This window comes from Patella vulgata, chromosome 2 (genome assembly GCF_932274485.2).
Source record: "Patella vulgata chromosome 2, xgPatVulg1.2, whole genome shotgun sequence".
Lineage (NCBI taxonomy): Eukaryota > Metazoa > Mollusca > Gastropoda > Patellidae > Patella > Patella vulgata.
In genome coordinates, this window is record NC_065880.2 from 64,528,087 (window position 1) to 64,545,659 (window position 17,573).

A 17,573-nucleotide genomic window follows, 5' to 3' on the forward strand; every position below is an offset into this window, starting at 1 on the left:
TCCTAGAACTATTTTAACAATTTCATTATCAGCGGAAGTAATTTCATTTTGACAAAAACTGTAGGCCTATTTATATAGCCTTCAAAACAAATATTTTTTTTGAAGTGAGTTATATTTATTATTCGTTTACATTATATTTGATTCCAATGGACATATAGACTGGGTCAATGCGATCATATAGATGTCCAAAAATTGCTTCTAGCATCTTCCCTTGTTGAGAAATAACCAATTTAGTCAGGATCACTTTTTAAAATTTTTTCGCATTTTAATTTCCCATTAGAAAGTCACCTAACTTAGCGGTAAGTTAGTAACAAATTTTGTCAGGATCGCTTTTTTATACGCCCACAATTGCTTGTGGATGCACTAGGGGCTAAGTTAATATCCGATTTCCGATAATTACTGCCAGAGTTATGGCCCTTGATCACTTTGGAAAATCTTGTGGCCGCTCTAGAGGCTAAAGTCAATATCTGATTGACTTCAAATTTATACACAGTGTTTAAGGTCATGAGACGAAGAATCCTATTTATTTTCACTGATTTCCAATAATTACTGCCAGAGTAATGGCCCTTGATCAGTTTGAAATATTGTGTGGATGCTCTAGATGCTAAAGTTAATATTCGATGGACTTTAAATTTATACACAGTATTTAAGGTCATGAGACGAAGAAGCCTATTGATTTTCATATATTTCTGATAATTACTGCCAGAGTTATGGCCTTTGACCCTGATGAGATGAAGAAGCCTGGTAATTTTCAACTATTTCCAATTGTTATGGAAATTGATATTAAATGTTTTGTATGCTAAATGTTAAAATAGGGCAGAACTAGAAGCCAAATGTGTTGTTACTTGTAATAAAATTTTAGTGTGTTGTAAATGTTTTCATTCTTGAGGAAAAAAAAAAAAAAAAATGTGACAGCCCTTGTTGACACCCTGGACAACTTAGCTGCTGTGGGCGTATGTTTGTTGCATACTATGACAATACCCTCCTGTCCTGAAGAAAGAATTTCCATTTACAAAAGTAGTCATTATATGATCTATCACCTGTAAGAAAATCAAAATACACCATGATAATTACTATTGAAAAAGTAAAAGATAAAAGATATTATAAAAGACAACAAGAGCATAATGAATAGATGCTGACTCACTAACCTGTGGGTCTCTGGTTTGATCCCGGTCTTGGCTGAGAAATTTATATATGAATTTCCAGTCTGGTTCCCCCTTGTCATTTCTAATTTGTAATTATAACCAACACTTGTCTTTTACATAATAAGGAATGAATGTACAGAAAGCTGTAAGGCAAGGCGAAGAGAAAGTGAAAATGATGTGAAACTGCTAAGAAGAGATCTGAAATTACGGGAAGATCAATATCGCAATTTAGATGTTGAGATTCAGGTAATGTTCAAGTTTTAACTGTTTAACTATAGAAGAATTGTTTTGAGCAGATTGCCAGCATGGGGGATTCCCCCTTTTCGAAGAAATCTATTGACTATTGAAATGGGTTTGTCTGTCGATCTGTCTGTCACACTTACGAGGACACTAAAACTCTGCTTCTAATTGAGGTAGACTGTTCAAAAACAGTGTAGGTGTTTATTGCGTGTATGTGTTTATCCCTATAGACCAGGAGCCCAGAGGGTCAACCTAGCTGAAAAGTGTACCAATTTTCTCCTATATGGTATCGATGCATGTATATCTGGTATCAACAGAATGTAAGTCTGCTGGGTTTCTGGTGGTGGTTGTGGTATTCCAAGCCTAAAATGCCATGCCCCACAACTAGTCTAGATTAGCTCAAAAGTGTACCACATGAAAATCTCACAGCAATGTACCGTACATCTTCAGGTACTACAAAAACACTCTGACAGACATTTCTAGTGGTGGGGAGCCCCCGAATAGAGCTAAGTAATTACCAGACATTTGTAGTGTTGGAGTCTCCCTGACGAGTTATCTAATTTGTACGAAAAATCAAGTTTTTAGCTTGAGGTCACAATTTTTATCACTTTCTTTTTAGCTTGTTCTCTATCCATCTCTCGAAAATGTGGGCGTATCCTGCCTGGCAGCCGCTGGTTTTTAAGTTTGTAGAACCTTGTGAACCCTCAAATGGCAAAAATTATAATCTGATCTGTATGGAAATGTCCTGTAAAGGCCCCCAGTTACCTACATAGGAATAAATACGAGACAATCCTTGTAGACCGCTCGGACGATTTAGCTGCTGTAGGCGTATGTTTCGTTGTCTGGCAACCTATCTTTGAAAATTTTGTGAACGTGAAAGAATCTAGCATTTTTATATGCCCACATTTTCATGTGAACATATATTCTCTCGTCACCCCTGTCTGTCCGCCCGTCTACAATTTGTTTGTGGGCATTCTACGGATCACAATTTATCCGATTTTGACGAAACCTGAAACATTGTTTTATATCCCAAAGATCTCGGTTCCTTTTTACTATACGCCCACATGGAAATGTGGTTGAATATTGCCGTCGGGCCCGTCCGTCGGTCCGGACTACATTTATCAACCGATTGTTTTGAAATTGATATATGTTGTTTGCATTAGTGAGATGAAGAACCCTATTTAATTTCAATAAATTCCGTTAATTTCTTCTGGAGTTATGGCCCTTGTTTCACTTTGTTGAATCTTGTGAATGCTCTAATGACAAAAGTTATCAACCGATCTGTATGAAATTGATATGCATCATTTAAATTAGTGAAATGAAGACACCTATTGAATTTCCGTTAATTTCTTCTGGATTTATGGCCCTTGTTTCACTTTTTTGCACCTTGTGAACGCTCTAACGACAAAAGTTATCAACCGATCTGTATGAAATTTATATGCATCATTTAAATTAGTAAAACAAAGAAAAAAGCCTATTGAATTTCAGAAATTTCCGTTAATTACATCTAGAGTTATGGCTCTTGTTTCACTTTGTTGAATCTTGTGAACGCTCTAATGACAACAGTTATCATCCGATCTGTTTGAAATTGATATGCATCATTTAAATTAGTGAAATGAAGAATCCTATTGAATTTCAGCAATTTCTGTTATGACGTCGTGAGTTATGGCCCTTGTTTCACTTTGTTGTACCTTATAAATGCTCTTACGACAAAAGTTATTATCCGATCTGTATGAAATTTATATGTATCATTTAAATTAGTAAAACGAACAAGCCTATTGAGTTTCAGTTATCACCTAAATTAGTGAAATGAAGACGAACAAGCCTACTGAATGTCAGCAATTTCCGTCAATTACCTCTAGAGTTATAGCCCTTGATTTACTTTGGTGAACTTTGTGAACTTTCGAACAACAAAAGTTATCATCCGATCTGTATGAAATTTATATGCATTATTTGAATTAGTAGAACGAAAAAAGCCTGTCGAATTTGAACAATTTCTGTAGATTGCTTCCAGAGTTACGGCCCTTGTTTTAGTTTTTATACGCCCACATTGAAATGTGATCGTATATTGTCTTCGCCCCCGGCGGTCTGGCGCTTGTGGACGCTCTAGAGGCCAAAGTTAATATCTGATTGACTTTAAATTTATACACAGTGTTTAAGGTCTTGAGACGAAGAAGCCTATTGATTTTCAGCGATTTCCGATAATTACTGCCAGAGTTATGGCCCTTGATCACTTCAAAAAATCTTGTGGACGCTCTAAAGGCCAAAGTTAATATCCGATTGACTTTAAATTTATACACAGTGTTTAAGGTCATGAGACGAAGAAGCCTATTGATTTTCAGCGATTTCTGATAATTACTGCCAGAGTTATGGTCCTTGATCACTTTGAAAAATCTTGTGGACGCTCTAGAGGCCAAAGTTAATGTCTGATTGACTTCAAATTTATACACAGTGTTTATTGTCATGAGACGAAGAAGCCTATTGATTTTCAGCGATTTCCGATAATTACTGCCAGAGTTATGGCCCTTGATCACTTTGAAAAATCTTGTGGACGCTCTAGAGGCCAAAGTTAATATCTGATTGACTTTAAATTTATACACAGTGTTTAAGGTCATGAGATGAAGAATCCTATTGATTTTCAACGATTTCTGATAATTACTGCCAAAGCGATGGCCCTTGATCACTTTGTGACGCTCTAAAGGCTAAAGTTATCATCCGATTGACTTTAAGATCTTGAGACGAAAAACAAGTATATTGATTTTCAATGAATTTTTATGTCTTGAACAGCTAAATCCATGATATTTAAAGTTTTGTATACAAAACGTTGGCATGTGGCAGAAATTTATAAAAACAAACAAATTCTAATGGTTTTCTGATAATTACTTCATGAGTTGTTGCTCTTAATCAGATTTTAGTGTATTACAAATGTTTCATTACAGAAAAAAGTAAAAATATGCGACAACTCTTGTTGACTGCCCGGACGATTTAGCAACCTATCTTTAGAACCTTGTGAACCTTCAAACAACGAAAAATTATAATGTCATCTGTATGAAATTGTCTATTAAATTCCCCTAATTACCTACAAAAGAATAAATATGTGACAACCCTTGTCAACTGCTCGGACGATTTAGCTGCTGTGGGCGTATGTTTTGTTGCCTGGCAACCTATCTTATTGGCATGTAACAGACCGTAATGCTATGGATTATGGCCCTGCTTGTATGAAAAATCATGTTTTTAGCATGTGGACACTCAAGAGGTCACAATTGTTATCCGATTTTGATAAAGCTTTAATTATCTGGGTTCTTTTCAATGTTTGCGCATATTGGACCCTAACTTCCTGGATTATGGCCCCTGTTTGTACGAAAAATCACGTTTTAGCTTGTGGACCCTATAGAGGTCACAATTTTGATCCGATTTTCTTGAAACTTGAAATGTAAGTTTATAACCCAAAGATCTCAGTTCCTTTTGATATTCGCGCATATCGGACAGTAACTTCCTGAATTATGGCCCCTGATTGTACGAAAAATCACGTTTTTAGCTTGTGGACCCTATAGAAGTCATAATTTTTATCCGATTTAAAAAAACGTTCTATTATATCACCGTTACACCCTAAGGATGACTGAGTTCGAATTTCGTGAAAATTGACAGACAAAATGGCCGCCGTTCGTTCCCAAATAGCGTAAGAATATGGTATATCAAGGTTGTGGACCCTATAGGGGTCACAATTTTTATCCGATTTTGTTGAAACTTGAAATGTAAGTTTATAACCCAAAGATCTTGTTTCCTTTCGATATTCGCACATATCGGACCGTAATTTCCTGAATTATGGCCCCTGATTGTACGAAAAAAAAGCTTGTGGAAACTATAGAGGTCATAATTTTTACCCGATTTAAAAAAAGTATTATTATATCACCGTTACACCCTAAGGCCGACTGAGTTTGAATTTCGTGAAAATCGGCCCAAAATTGACAGATGAAATGGCCGCCGTTCATTCTCAAATAGCGTAAAAATATGGTATATCAAGGTTGTGGACCCTATAGAGGTCACAATTTTTATCCGATTTTGTTGAAACTTGAAATGTAAGTTTATAACCCAAAGATCTCGGTTCCTTTTGATATTCGAGCATATCGTACAGTAACTTCCTGAATTATGGCCCCTGATTGTACGAAAAATCACGTTTTTAGCTTGTGGACCCTATAGAGGTCATAATGTTTTTCGGATTTAAAAAAACGTATTATTATATCACCGTTACACCCTAAGGACAGCTGAGGTCGAATTTCAGGACAATCAGCTCAAAATTGACAGACCAAATGGCCATCGTTCGTTCTCAAATAGCGTAAAATTATGGTATATCAATGTTGTGGACCCTATAGAGGTCACAATTTTTATCCGATTTTGTTGAAACTTGAAATGTAAGTTTATAACACAAAGATCTCAGTTCCTTTCGATATTCGCGCATATTGAATTGTAATTTCCTGAATTATGGCCCTTGATAGTAGGAAAAATCACTTTCTTGTTAGCTTGTTCTCTATCCATCTCTCGAAAATGTGGGCCTATCCTGCCTGGCAGCCGCTGGTTATCAGATTTTGCCGAAACTTGAAATATAGGTCTATCTGCCAAAGATCTCGGTTCATTTTGATATTGGCATGTATCGGACCATAACTTCATGGATTATGGCCCCTGATTTTACGAAAAATCACGTTTTTAGCTTGTGGACACTCTAGAGAGGTCACAATTTTCATCTTTTTTTTAATTTAATTTAAAAGACCGCGTAATGTATTCGTCTGCTGCGCGAAAAGCAATATGGCCGATGCATCGCTGACAACAGAAAATAACCAAGGAAAATTGGATGATACCGACATAATAAAGCTTTGTTCTTGGACAAACTCAGAAATTGCATCGCTTTTAAATGACAAGTTACTAGAAGGTTGCGTAGTAATGTGGAAAATGGGATGATCTTTGTAAAAACTGAAGTTTTGGAGTTGAAAAATGAGCGTAATTATATGTAAAGGGAGTGAAAACGCCTGAAAGAACAGCCGTCACCGCATGATTAACTGTCAGTAACTGCATAAAACAGCTGTTCTTTTGTGTCTCTTTACTCCCCCTACATATCGGACCAAAATATTCTGGAGTTTTCAACGCCCGTTTTTTTTTCCCGAAATTATGAATGAAAACTTTAGAAATTTTCTGTGATTCTTGATTATTCGATGTTAGAAATGACAAGAAAAATGACTTCTCACTTGTACAGTGTTACTTTTGTGTTAGAATGGCATACTTTTGTGGACTTTGCCGATAGAACTAGAAGTGCAGGAGGATCGCGCAGGAGGATCGCACAACTCATTGACATTAGACATAAACAATTAGGGCCTACAAGGCAACCACACGGACAAGACAATGAATAAACCACAAGTGTAAATCAATTAAACAGGCATTATTCAAGAGCTAAATCTGGTTATTGCAGATCTTTCTTTAGGCCTGACATGTTATATAAATTATTAGACAATAATTAACTTACCAAGACCATACAATATTATTACAACAAGGCATAATAATAATGTGCCATCAAATGGCTGCTATAATATTATGAAAGGATAACATTGCCAATATTATTTCAATCTTTACTGAATACTGTACACTCTGCATATGTTAGCTGTTGAAAATATGTGTTTTAGTTTTACAATTACAAATTGCAATTTCCATTGCTCCACAATACCATTACAGTGTTAAAATACAAAATAAATTTTCAATAATACAAATCCAGGCCGTATAATAATAGTTATTTTGCACATAACACTTCTCCGCTCTGCATTTTGCATAATAGACTATACCTTATGTGGGATCTACGATGAAGCTCATTTGCATACGGAAATTAATAATTGACGCGATCAATCTACAAGGACGACAAGGTCAATGGGCAGAGATCAAGCCGGCATACAATAAGTCACCAAACAATGAATCGGCTTAGCATGCAATAAGAGCGAGTCAAGCTAGCATGCAATAAGCAATTCGCGGGATGACCGCTCGGTATGGCTAATCCGAACCTTCGATAAGCCTCACATTTATACTTCATTACCCCCCACCCCTTCACTTCAACATTTATCTTTTTTTCAAAGTAGGGAGTCATGATGGCTAAGTGGGTACTTAGACGGAGGCTCGCTAGCCTGTAAGTCGCATGATTGATCCCTCCATTGGCCGAGAAAGTATATCAGGATTTTCCAACGCGGTTTCACCTTGTAAGATGTGCAGGAAAGAGGGCCTTACAAGGACAGCTGTCTAGTCGTTCGGATGTGACGAGAAACCGAGGTCCCGTGTATACATTGTCGTGCATGTAAAAGATCCCTTGGCAGTTGGAATTCAATATAAGAGTAGGCCATAGTCGGCATAGTGCCGCCGCGCGGGCGCCCTCGTAGAATACAGTATGGCGTATGCACATCTTCATTCAGAGCAGAACAGTAGGACGTTAAACACCATTCATTTCATTTTTTCAAAGTATGTAAATATAAATGCGCCAGAAAATATTTGAAAAAAGAAATGAATGTGCGTTTTAGTGATACATAACATGATATCTAGAATTCGTATAAAGACAGGTACATGTATGTTTACTTTAAATACCCCCACCTCGTTATTTAATAGAGTTTCGAACCACCTGACTTTGATCAATTTTCATTCCTCTTGTCAGTGATGCAGGACAGAGGGCCTGACAAGAACAACTGACTAATAATTTGGATGGGATGAGAACACGAGGTCCTGTGCACACATTAGCGTGCACGTAAAAGATCCCTTGGCAGCTGGAATTCGATACAAGAGTACAGTAGGCCGTATGTAGTGCAGCTGTCCTGGCAAATCTTCTCTCATAGCACACTGCATGGAATATGCCCGTTTTCATTAGCCGAGTCACAGCAGAACAATAGGATGTTAAACCCCATTTCATTTTATGTCATTTATCGTTGTCCGAAAGTCTCTAAATATGAGCACTACCCCTTCTACTGACCTTGAAGATTGGTCACGTAAATTATTTATTTCCGTCCTAGTGAAATGAAATGATATGAAATGGGGTTTAACATCCTACTGTTCTGCTCCTAACCTGGGCTAATGACAATGGGCATACGCCATACAGTGTGCTAGGAGGGAAATTTTGCCCGGGCAGCAGCGCTACGGTCTACTCTTTATATCGAATTCCAACTGCCAAGGGATCTTTTAGGTGCACGCCAGTGTGTACACGGGACCTCGGTTTTTCGTCCCATCCGAACGACTAGACAGCTGTCCTTGTCAGGCCCTCCGTCCTGTATCACTGACAAGGGGAAGCCACGCCGGAAAATCTGGATGAACTTTCTCGGCCAATGCAGGGATTGAACACCCGACCTCCAGGCTAGCGAGCCAGCATCTTACCTACTTAGCCATGTGATCCCCCATTCCGTCCTAGTACACACTTTTTCCCGTATGCAAATGAGCTTCGTCAGAGATCTTATATAAGGTATATGTTCAAATATGCTAAGTTCTATTATGCATTTGTCAATAATGCAGAATGGAGAAGTGTAATGTGCAAAATAACTATTATACTGTATTTAGTATTATTGAAAAGTGTATTCTGTATTTTTGTCCCCCGCCTTTCGAAGAAAGCAGGGGACTATTAAAATGAGTTCGTCCGTCTGTCTGTCCGTCTGTCTGTCCCGTCTGTCTGTCCGTCTGTCTGTCCGTCCGTCTGTCTGTCCGTCACACTTTTTGGGACACAATAACTCTCTTCCTAATTGAGCTAGAATGTTCAAACTTGGTGTATGTGTTTATTAGGTCAATGCCTTGATGGAGTTCGAAGATGAGCATTTTCCGCTTAGGGTAAGCAGAGATAAGCAATTTGATTGGTTGATGCTTTGGGACACGATAACTCTCTTCCTAATTGGGCTAGAATGTTCAAACTTGGTGTATGTGTTGATTAGGTCAATGCCTTGATGGAGTTCGAAGATGAGCATTTTCCGCTTAGGGTAAGCAGAGATAAGCAATTTGATTGGTTGATGCTTTGGGACACGATAACTTTTAATTGAGCTAGAATGTTCAAACTTGGTGTATGTGTTTATTAGGTCAATGCCTTGATGGAGTTCGAAGATGAGCATTTTCCGCTTAGGGTAAGCAGAGATAAGCAATTTGATTGGTTGATACTTTGGGGCACGATAACTCTCTTCCTAATTGAGCTAGAATGTTCAAACTTGGTGTATGTGTTGATTAGGTCAATGCCTTGATGGAGTTCGAAGATGAGCATTTTCCGCTTAGGGTAAGCAGAGATAAGCAATTTGATTGGTTGATGCTTTGGGACACGATAACTTTAGTTCTAATTAAGTGAGATTGATGAAACTTGGTGTATAGTTTCATTACAGTAATACCTTGACTAAGTTTGATAATGAGCATTTTCTGCTCAGGGTAAGCAGAGCGATACGCAATTTGATTGGTCGGACTTTGGAAAACAATAACTCTCCTACTTTGATTGTTAGACTATAAGTAAAAATATACTGTTTGATTGTTCAATACTTTGTAAAAGATAATTTGTGATAAATTTATATGTGTCCTCTAATTATTTTCCTATTTCGGCGGGGGACATCAGCCTCACTGTTGGCTTGTAACACTTTGACATTGGTACTGTGGAGCAATACAAATTGTAAAATTAAAATATGTATTTTGAATTGCTGACATATGCATTTTCCACCGTGAACATTGAAATATTATTTTCAACCTAAACCTTCCATACTAGATAAGTAGATTTAAATAGGTTTGTGGTAAATGGGGTTACCATAAAAATAATGGATAATTGAGACTTGGTTTATTATCGTAACAACAGTAGTATTAGTAATGACCATCAAAGCTAGATTATAATTGTATCACCGATATCTAGGCTCAGAGTGAAGTAATTTGACTGAAATTTTCAGCATAATAATTCTCTTTTCATTATCTATTGTTTAATTAGGGCTTATAGTGTAAACTGTCAACTCTTAATCTAATCTTACATATTGCCGCTTTATTCAAGTGAAAGATCAGGAGGCCAGATCGTGATTATATATACGAGACAAGTTAAGAGTTTGAAAATGTAGACTAATTCCTTATATTGAAAACTTTGTAAAGTGACGAATAAATATGCTGCGTTGGCAGTTCTTCTAATATTATTTTAGTTTTCTAAAGGCCTTTCTAGGTCGTCATTACTGTCCAACAACTATTTAGGTGGGTGATACGGAAGATGAATTTTATTCCTACCAAGTGATTTTAAACATTTATTTTTAGGCCTAATCTGTTTTATTTTATTTCATTATAGATCATTCTTCAGAGAAGTTAAGTCTACCTAACTATGCAGATCTGTTCATAATCATAAGTAAAATTGAGGCTAACCCATCACTATCACTCTCTGGTGTATTCACAACGCTTTTTAAGGCTCTCAAAATAAACCATTCAGTGTCATCTCTTGTTAGAAGTGTACGGAGACTAGCCAAAAAATGTTTGAACTGCAACAATTTTGAAGAGCTGTTTTCTGTGCCAAATTGTCTTGTAAGGTCTTCTAAGTTTGAATTAAGTGAACAATTCAAAGATAGAAATATAACTATTAAATGGTTGTTGGATAGTAAAGACGATCTTGAAAGGCCGTTAGAAATCTCTAAGGATATAATATTAGAACTGTCGCGTATTCGAAACTTTTACAAATTGTCCTATAAGGAATTAGCCTGCATTTTCAAACATTTAACTTGTCTAGAAGAATCACCATTACCAGGTAGCATTGAACGCAAAGTGTCTAAAGTTATCAAGGAAACCTCCAAGTTACGTGGGGATCATATTGAAAGAAACAAATATTTAAAGAAGATCTATCATTTCAATCAAACTTTTAATCATAATAACACTAGTAATAGTAGTTTTTTTACAGGAATCCACTGTGTCAGTGCCTATCACACCTGTGATAACGCCTGTCCCAACATTTTCAATTTCAACCCAGGCTTCACTTGATAACCTGGAAACTGAAAAAGAAAATGAATCTGAATTAGTTAATAATGTAAATGAAAATTTTGAAGAATTACTTAAATTGCAGAATAATATATATTATGCAAAAGAAAAATTATCAAAATTAAATAACAGAATAACCAAACTCAAAACTAAAAATGTTTATCAAAGAGATAAATGTGCACAGGAGACAAGGGAGAAAGTAAGGGCATGTGAATTACAGGTTGAAATGTTAGTTAAAGAAATTGAAATGTTTAAAAGAAAAATCAAGATATAAATGTTTATACAATAACATTTCAGGTAGTAATTTACAAGCCCGTAAAAGTCAAAATAGAGTACTTAAGGAAAGAAGTGATTTAAGGGAATTGGAAAATTTGCAATTAAAAGATGAAATAAATGAGTTGAATTTGCAATTAGAAAATTGTCAAAATAATCCAGTAGGCCTAGAAAACTGAAACAAAAGTAGGTAAGACTTACACTGATGACGTACGTGCAGTTTCTATGCAACTTTTGTCCTTAGGAACATCTGTCAAGAAAGTAAGCGAAGTAATTAGGACTGTGCTTGAAGGTATTGCCCATATGGAGGTAGAAGATCTACCCTCAACATCAACAATTAAGTCATTTCAGAACGAGGCACAGATTATTAGTCAAATTCAGACCGCTGAAACTTTATTACATGAACCTGAGACCACTCTTCATTTTGATGGCAAAAGAAAAAGATTTAAGGAGTTTTCAAGTTTTCAGATTACTACAAAAGATAAAAACACTTTTTCATTGGGCATTGAAGAACAGGTTTCAGGTCATGCTTATTCTTATTTGGAAACTTTAAACCGTCTTTTATTAGAAACTTCAAGTACAATTACTGATAATGTAAATGAACAAAAGAAATTTGTTTCTGTGATGCTATCTAATATAAAAAATATGATGACTGATCGTCATATTGTTAATAAAAGTTTTAAAACACTGTTTGAACAGTCAAGGGAGGAAATCTTTATATTACACTTGCCCCAGTTTTCAAAACTTTCTGATTCCGAAAAACAAATGATTCAAATCAGTGGTATATATTGTGGACTTCATGCAATATCCAATTTAGGTACCATTGCTTCAAAATCATTAAAAATATACGAAGAGATAGCTCTTGAAACTGGGTCAAAGGTGACAAATTTTTCCTTTCAGAAAGGTAATGCTAGAACATTTGATTTAGTTTTTGAAGCCTCACAGGCTTTTACACTTACTGGTAATGAGCGATCTGGTTGCGCTGAGAAACTGGACAGATTATCTTGATATTGTTAATAAAAAAAATCACATTATTTCATTTCTACATCATCGTTTTAATGTCCTCTTTATAGATGGAGCTGCAATATTTTATCATAGAAATCACATTCTGGACTTCTTACATGGTTTTAATTTAAATGATAATCGCTTACTAAAATGTATTAAGGAAAGCATCATATCACCAATATGTCAAGCAGGTCTTAGAGCACTAGGAATTTTTGCTTATTTTATTACAACTCCACTATGGTCTCTGCTTGAGCAAAAGCACAAACACGTATTTGATTTGAATTTTGTTTGGAAGCAACTGATAGACAGTCTCCATTCTCTCTCATTTGATGCCTCCCCTTTATTAGATGAAAAACAAATATTTTCTGAAATAGAAATTAAGAAAGATATCATATATTATATGAAGAAGTATTTATCAGGCAATCAGATGACATAAATGCACTCACCAAGGAATGTCTTGAAATTATATGTTATGATGCCGAGATCTTATTGATACGACAACTAAACGATCAAATTTTAAATGGCATTTATTCACAACCATCAGCATCAGTAATAGAACAAACCAAGTCCTGTCCAACAACTAACAGGGTTTCAGAAAAAAAAACATAATTAAATCGAAATCAACGACAGGCCTTGCTGCAAAAACATAAAGCTGAATTAGACGCAAAAAAACTAAAAGAATCGAAACGGAATGATAAATTAAACAAATCTATTGCTGATGCTGGTGGGTTGTGGACTTCCGAGAAGAATATATTATCAAATATTGATAATGCTTCTAATGAAATTGAAGATGTAAAACAACAAATTTTATATCATAAATTTATAATTAAAACAGCAGTGCCAAATAAATATTATTCTTTCAGTGCAAAGGGTAAAACACATGATTTAACAACTCTTACAACACATTTAAGTCATATTTTAAAGTGTCAGAAAATGGTACAAATAATAAAAATATTATTCGGGATCTACAGATCAGAAGAACTCTTCTGAATAAGCACATAGGTAAAGCAGGTCTTAAAAAACCTTGTTCCGTTGCCAAAAAACTTGTAGCTAAAGCTAAAAGAAAATGTAATGTGTCAAAAACAAATGCTGATTCTAAATCAAATACAAAAGTTCAGAAATTATTATTTATAAATGAAATGTTGTAGCATATGAGAATGATTGGTACCTTGGATGTATTGAATCTTTGATATCCTCTGAATTGACATCTATTCGCTATATGGAGCGTTGTGGTGCTAAAGTGTTTATATGGTGCAATCCAGAAGATATCAAAGAAACAAAAGTTCAGTTTGTCATTCAGTTTAATATCAAGTTGTCACCTCGAGATAGTAATTTGAGATTTTTTGAAGTTATAAATGCTGGAGAGGTTTTGCCTTTAATCAGTAAGAAATACAAAGAGTTTTCTAAGAATGCAAGATGGTGTTAAATTAGCGATGGTCCGATACGGTTACTTAGTCATGGTCCGATACGGTTACTTAGTCGGGAAACGCTTGGTACTATTTTACACAGAGAGAGAGAGAGAGAGGGTTGAATGTCCACTTGACATAAAGTTATTTCGGGACTAACATATGGTTCTTTTAATTTTATTTCAATAATTCGCTTGCACGTAGGGGTCTTTAGCAATGGGAGGAAACCGTAGGATCCAGAGTAAACCCACGAGATTGGACAGACGACCCTACTCCTTGTCACGTACAACCGGGGAATTGAAACCACGCCAGTTGACTCAATGACATACCTTATTAATTATTATACAGCGCGCACGTGCTAACCATTCGGCCATCCAACCCCCCTTTACCTTAGGAATCAAACCAGACGAGATGTTTTTGGAAAGAATAATTAAATCACGCTTCCAACACAGTCGAATATACACACCATCTATTGTGAACTTAATTATTTTTGCTGTGTGAACTTAATTATTTTTGCTGTATGAATAATTTATAAAGTCGAGATTATCACACAGTTTATTACGATACAATTCCCTAAATTGATCGGCACCTTATTTCTATTATGAATGATGTCAGAATGGTTTACGCGGTAATGATACAACATCAAAGTGATAGCTTCCCGCCTGTCACATGACATTCTCCCGCCATTTCTATAACTAGGGTTAAAAATAAAAACCATCTATTGGAAACTTAACTTATGTGTTTATAATAGTATGAATTAATAAAGGGTTGGGGTTGTGATAACATAGAAATTGTGTCTACATTAAAGTAGAAAAGGGGCCTTTGCGACGCACTGCTCCGTTCTCCAATTTTGATTATCATGCAATGGGCTTATTCCAGATTCCAGTCAGAAGTGTTATCAAGTGGACTGTTGTACATTAATGTCTGTTTGCACGTGCACAAAAATGGTATTCTTAAAAAAACAACTTAGTCTACCCGAACTCTCAATGTGTGAATAAGGATTTAAAAAAAATAATGTAGACCGGTCAGGATTTTGCATCGTATATTCTTTCCTTTTTACGGCCTCTATGAGAGTCTTGTATTATGTCTAAATAGCCACGTGGACGACAACTAAAAAAAAGGTACCAAATGTCAAGCAAAATAATGATTTGTTTACAACTCAAATGATATTTTAAAGGTATTTACCGAGTCCTTTTGAACAGACATCGGCGACTCCGTTGTCGTCGACTGAAACCGATATCTACCGATAGGCCACTTATCAGCCAATTACCGATGTTGAAACTGATTATCGGACCATCACTATGATAATTTGTTTCCATGGCATTTAGTAAATGTACTGGAAATACATAGTGACAATTCTATGGAATACAATTAGTGTTTATTACTGAGAGACATTTCGACCAGGCTTCTCTAGTCTTGATCATTGCTTAATAAATATTGAATCGTCTCAGGGTAATAAGCATTGTAGCACAAATTAGAAATTTCCTCGATTCTGATTGGTCGAAAAGTGTGGTCGAATGGACAATAAACCCCCTCTAAATTATCAAGGCGAATTACTGCGTATAAATATAACAGTGTACTTTTTTCCATTTTTGTGCTCAATGATCTTCCTCAACTCAAATCTTTATTGGCAAATATCTTTAAGGAATTCTGCACACATGACAATCACACCATTTTCAAATACCATCTTTTATAAAATCACATTTCTGAAATACATAAAACAGTAGAAAATCAGTCATAAATTAATTAAAACCGTTTTCAGGTATATCCAAATTATTTCGTAACTAGGCAGTGACAGTGTCAGTAGGCCTATATGTTTTCTTTTTTGGTAGGCGAGCTTCACTCACCAATTTTTATTAATCAGGTGGTGGATTCTTTTTAAAAATCATGCTTTCAAAATCTGACTAGCATGATCTACCTAATAATAAGTCATTAGTCACAAGGAATCGCTTAAGAATACAATGAGGGAGTCGAATATAGCAGCTGAAATATAGGCCTAATCATTATCATTGCCAAAATTGTCATTTTTTGACAACACGTCAGAACAGCTACATAGCAACCACTGGCATCTTAGACTAGACATCATTGTCATGGTTTATATGGTATTTTAGAGGATGAAAGTATGAACTTCAATTGTGTAAAGAAGAACTAGCTACAACATTGTGATAACAGTCTGCAAAATAAAATAACAAATGCTGAAAACTTACATGAAACTCCCGAAGTGAAGTCATTTTTGTTGCCAAGAGTTACTCCTCTTTTAGTCTCGGATAGCAGGGCGGAATTATTTCAATCACGTTGACACTCGTCTCGAAATACTGCAATAATACTAATTTCTTGTTCTTTTAAAAATCTTCGAACGTTAAAAATATTTTTTGTTGTCAATATCCGAATAACATTTTCTTCCATAATTCATTTACCAGTAACTCGAGACTCAAACATTTTAAATTTGCAGGTAAGCAAGAGACCGTCTATAATCTATTGAAAATATTTTGAAAAATGAATGCAAGCGCGTGACCAAATAACGACTTTTTAAAATGAGTGTAAAAATGTTTCCTAAATAGTTCCGAAGAAAATCTCCAAATATTTGTGCTACAATATCGATAAACACGTTCCTGTTACGTATTTATCGGGTGTTTATTGTCCATTTAACCATGCTTGAATTATCCATTAGAACAACTCGACGCTATCGCGTCTCGTGTTCTAATGATTCAAGCATGGTTAAATGGACAATAAACCCCCTCTAAATACATAAAAGGAAGTGTTTATCTCCTAATTGATTGTATTCTGTAGAATTGTGACATACGTAAGATGGTGTTAAAGGGGCTAATGCTCTATAAACTCAACATATTCTATAATGTTCAAAATTCAGAACACAATTAAAGTTCAAATGAATAGAGCTATATGCCCTTTAAGTGAATAAATATAATGTATTCAAATTTTTGGACTTGTTGTTTGTTACATGACTGACAGGAGCAGAAATGTCTCTTTACTAGCACAAAATGTGCAATGAAGCTTGTATTATTTTACAGAAAATACACCCTGACATTTTGATGAAGACATCAAAACCCTATTTCTCCACTTACATGATGACAGATGTTTAATCTTTCGAGACACATTGAAAAATTATGAAAATTTGCATAAATTATGCAAATTAGCTCATTATGTATGCACATATTTTAACTAAATTTATATTCATTATCCTCATGGAGACATGTGCATCAAAAGTTCCAAACGGTTGGGGTTTTTTTTAAATGAATAAAAGATTGAACAATCTACAATGTGGATTTTGCATAACATTAAATAGAAAATGCAAATTAGGTAAGCTAATTTGCATATAAGCTTGGATTATTTTACAGAAAATACACCCTGACACTTTGATGAAGACATCAAAACCCTATTTCTCCACTTATATGATGACAGATGTCCAATCGTTTGAGAAACATTGAAAAATTATGAAAATTTGCATAAATTATGCAAATTAGCTCATTATGTATACGCCTATTTTAACTAATTTTTTATTCATTATTGTCAT

General features: G+C 35.4%; 1 protein-coding gene across 1 annotated transcript in view; it reads left to right on the forward strand.

The window, feature by feature from the left end:
- The window catches only part of LOC126811183 (macoilin-1), a 268,436-nt gene that overhangs the window by 227,417 nt on the left and 23,446 nt on the right, over window positions 1-17,573 (forward strand). The window contains exon 10 of the mRNA XM_050536744.2: window positions 1,271-1,391. Within this exon, the coding sequence (XP_050392701.1) occupies window positions 1,271-1,391 (121 nt within the window). The remainder of the gene's footprint in view (window positions 1-1,270; window positions 1,392-17,573) is intronic.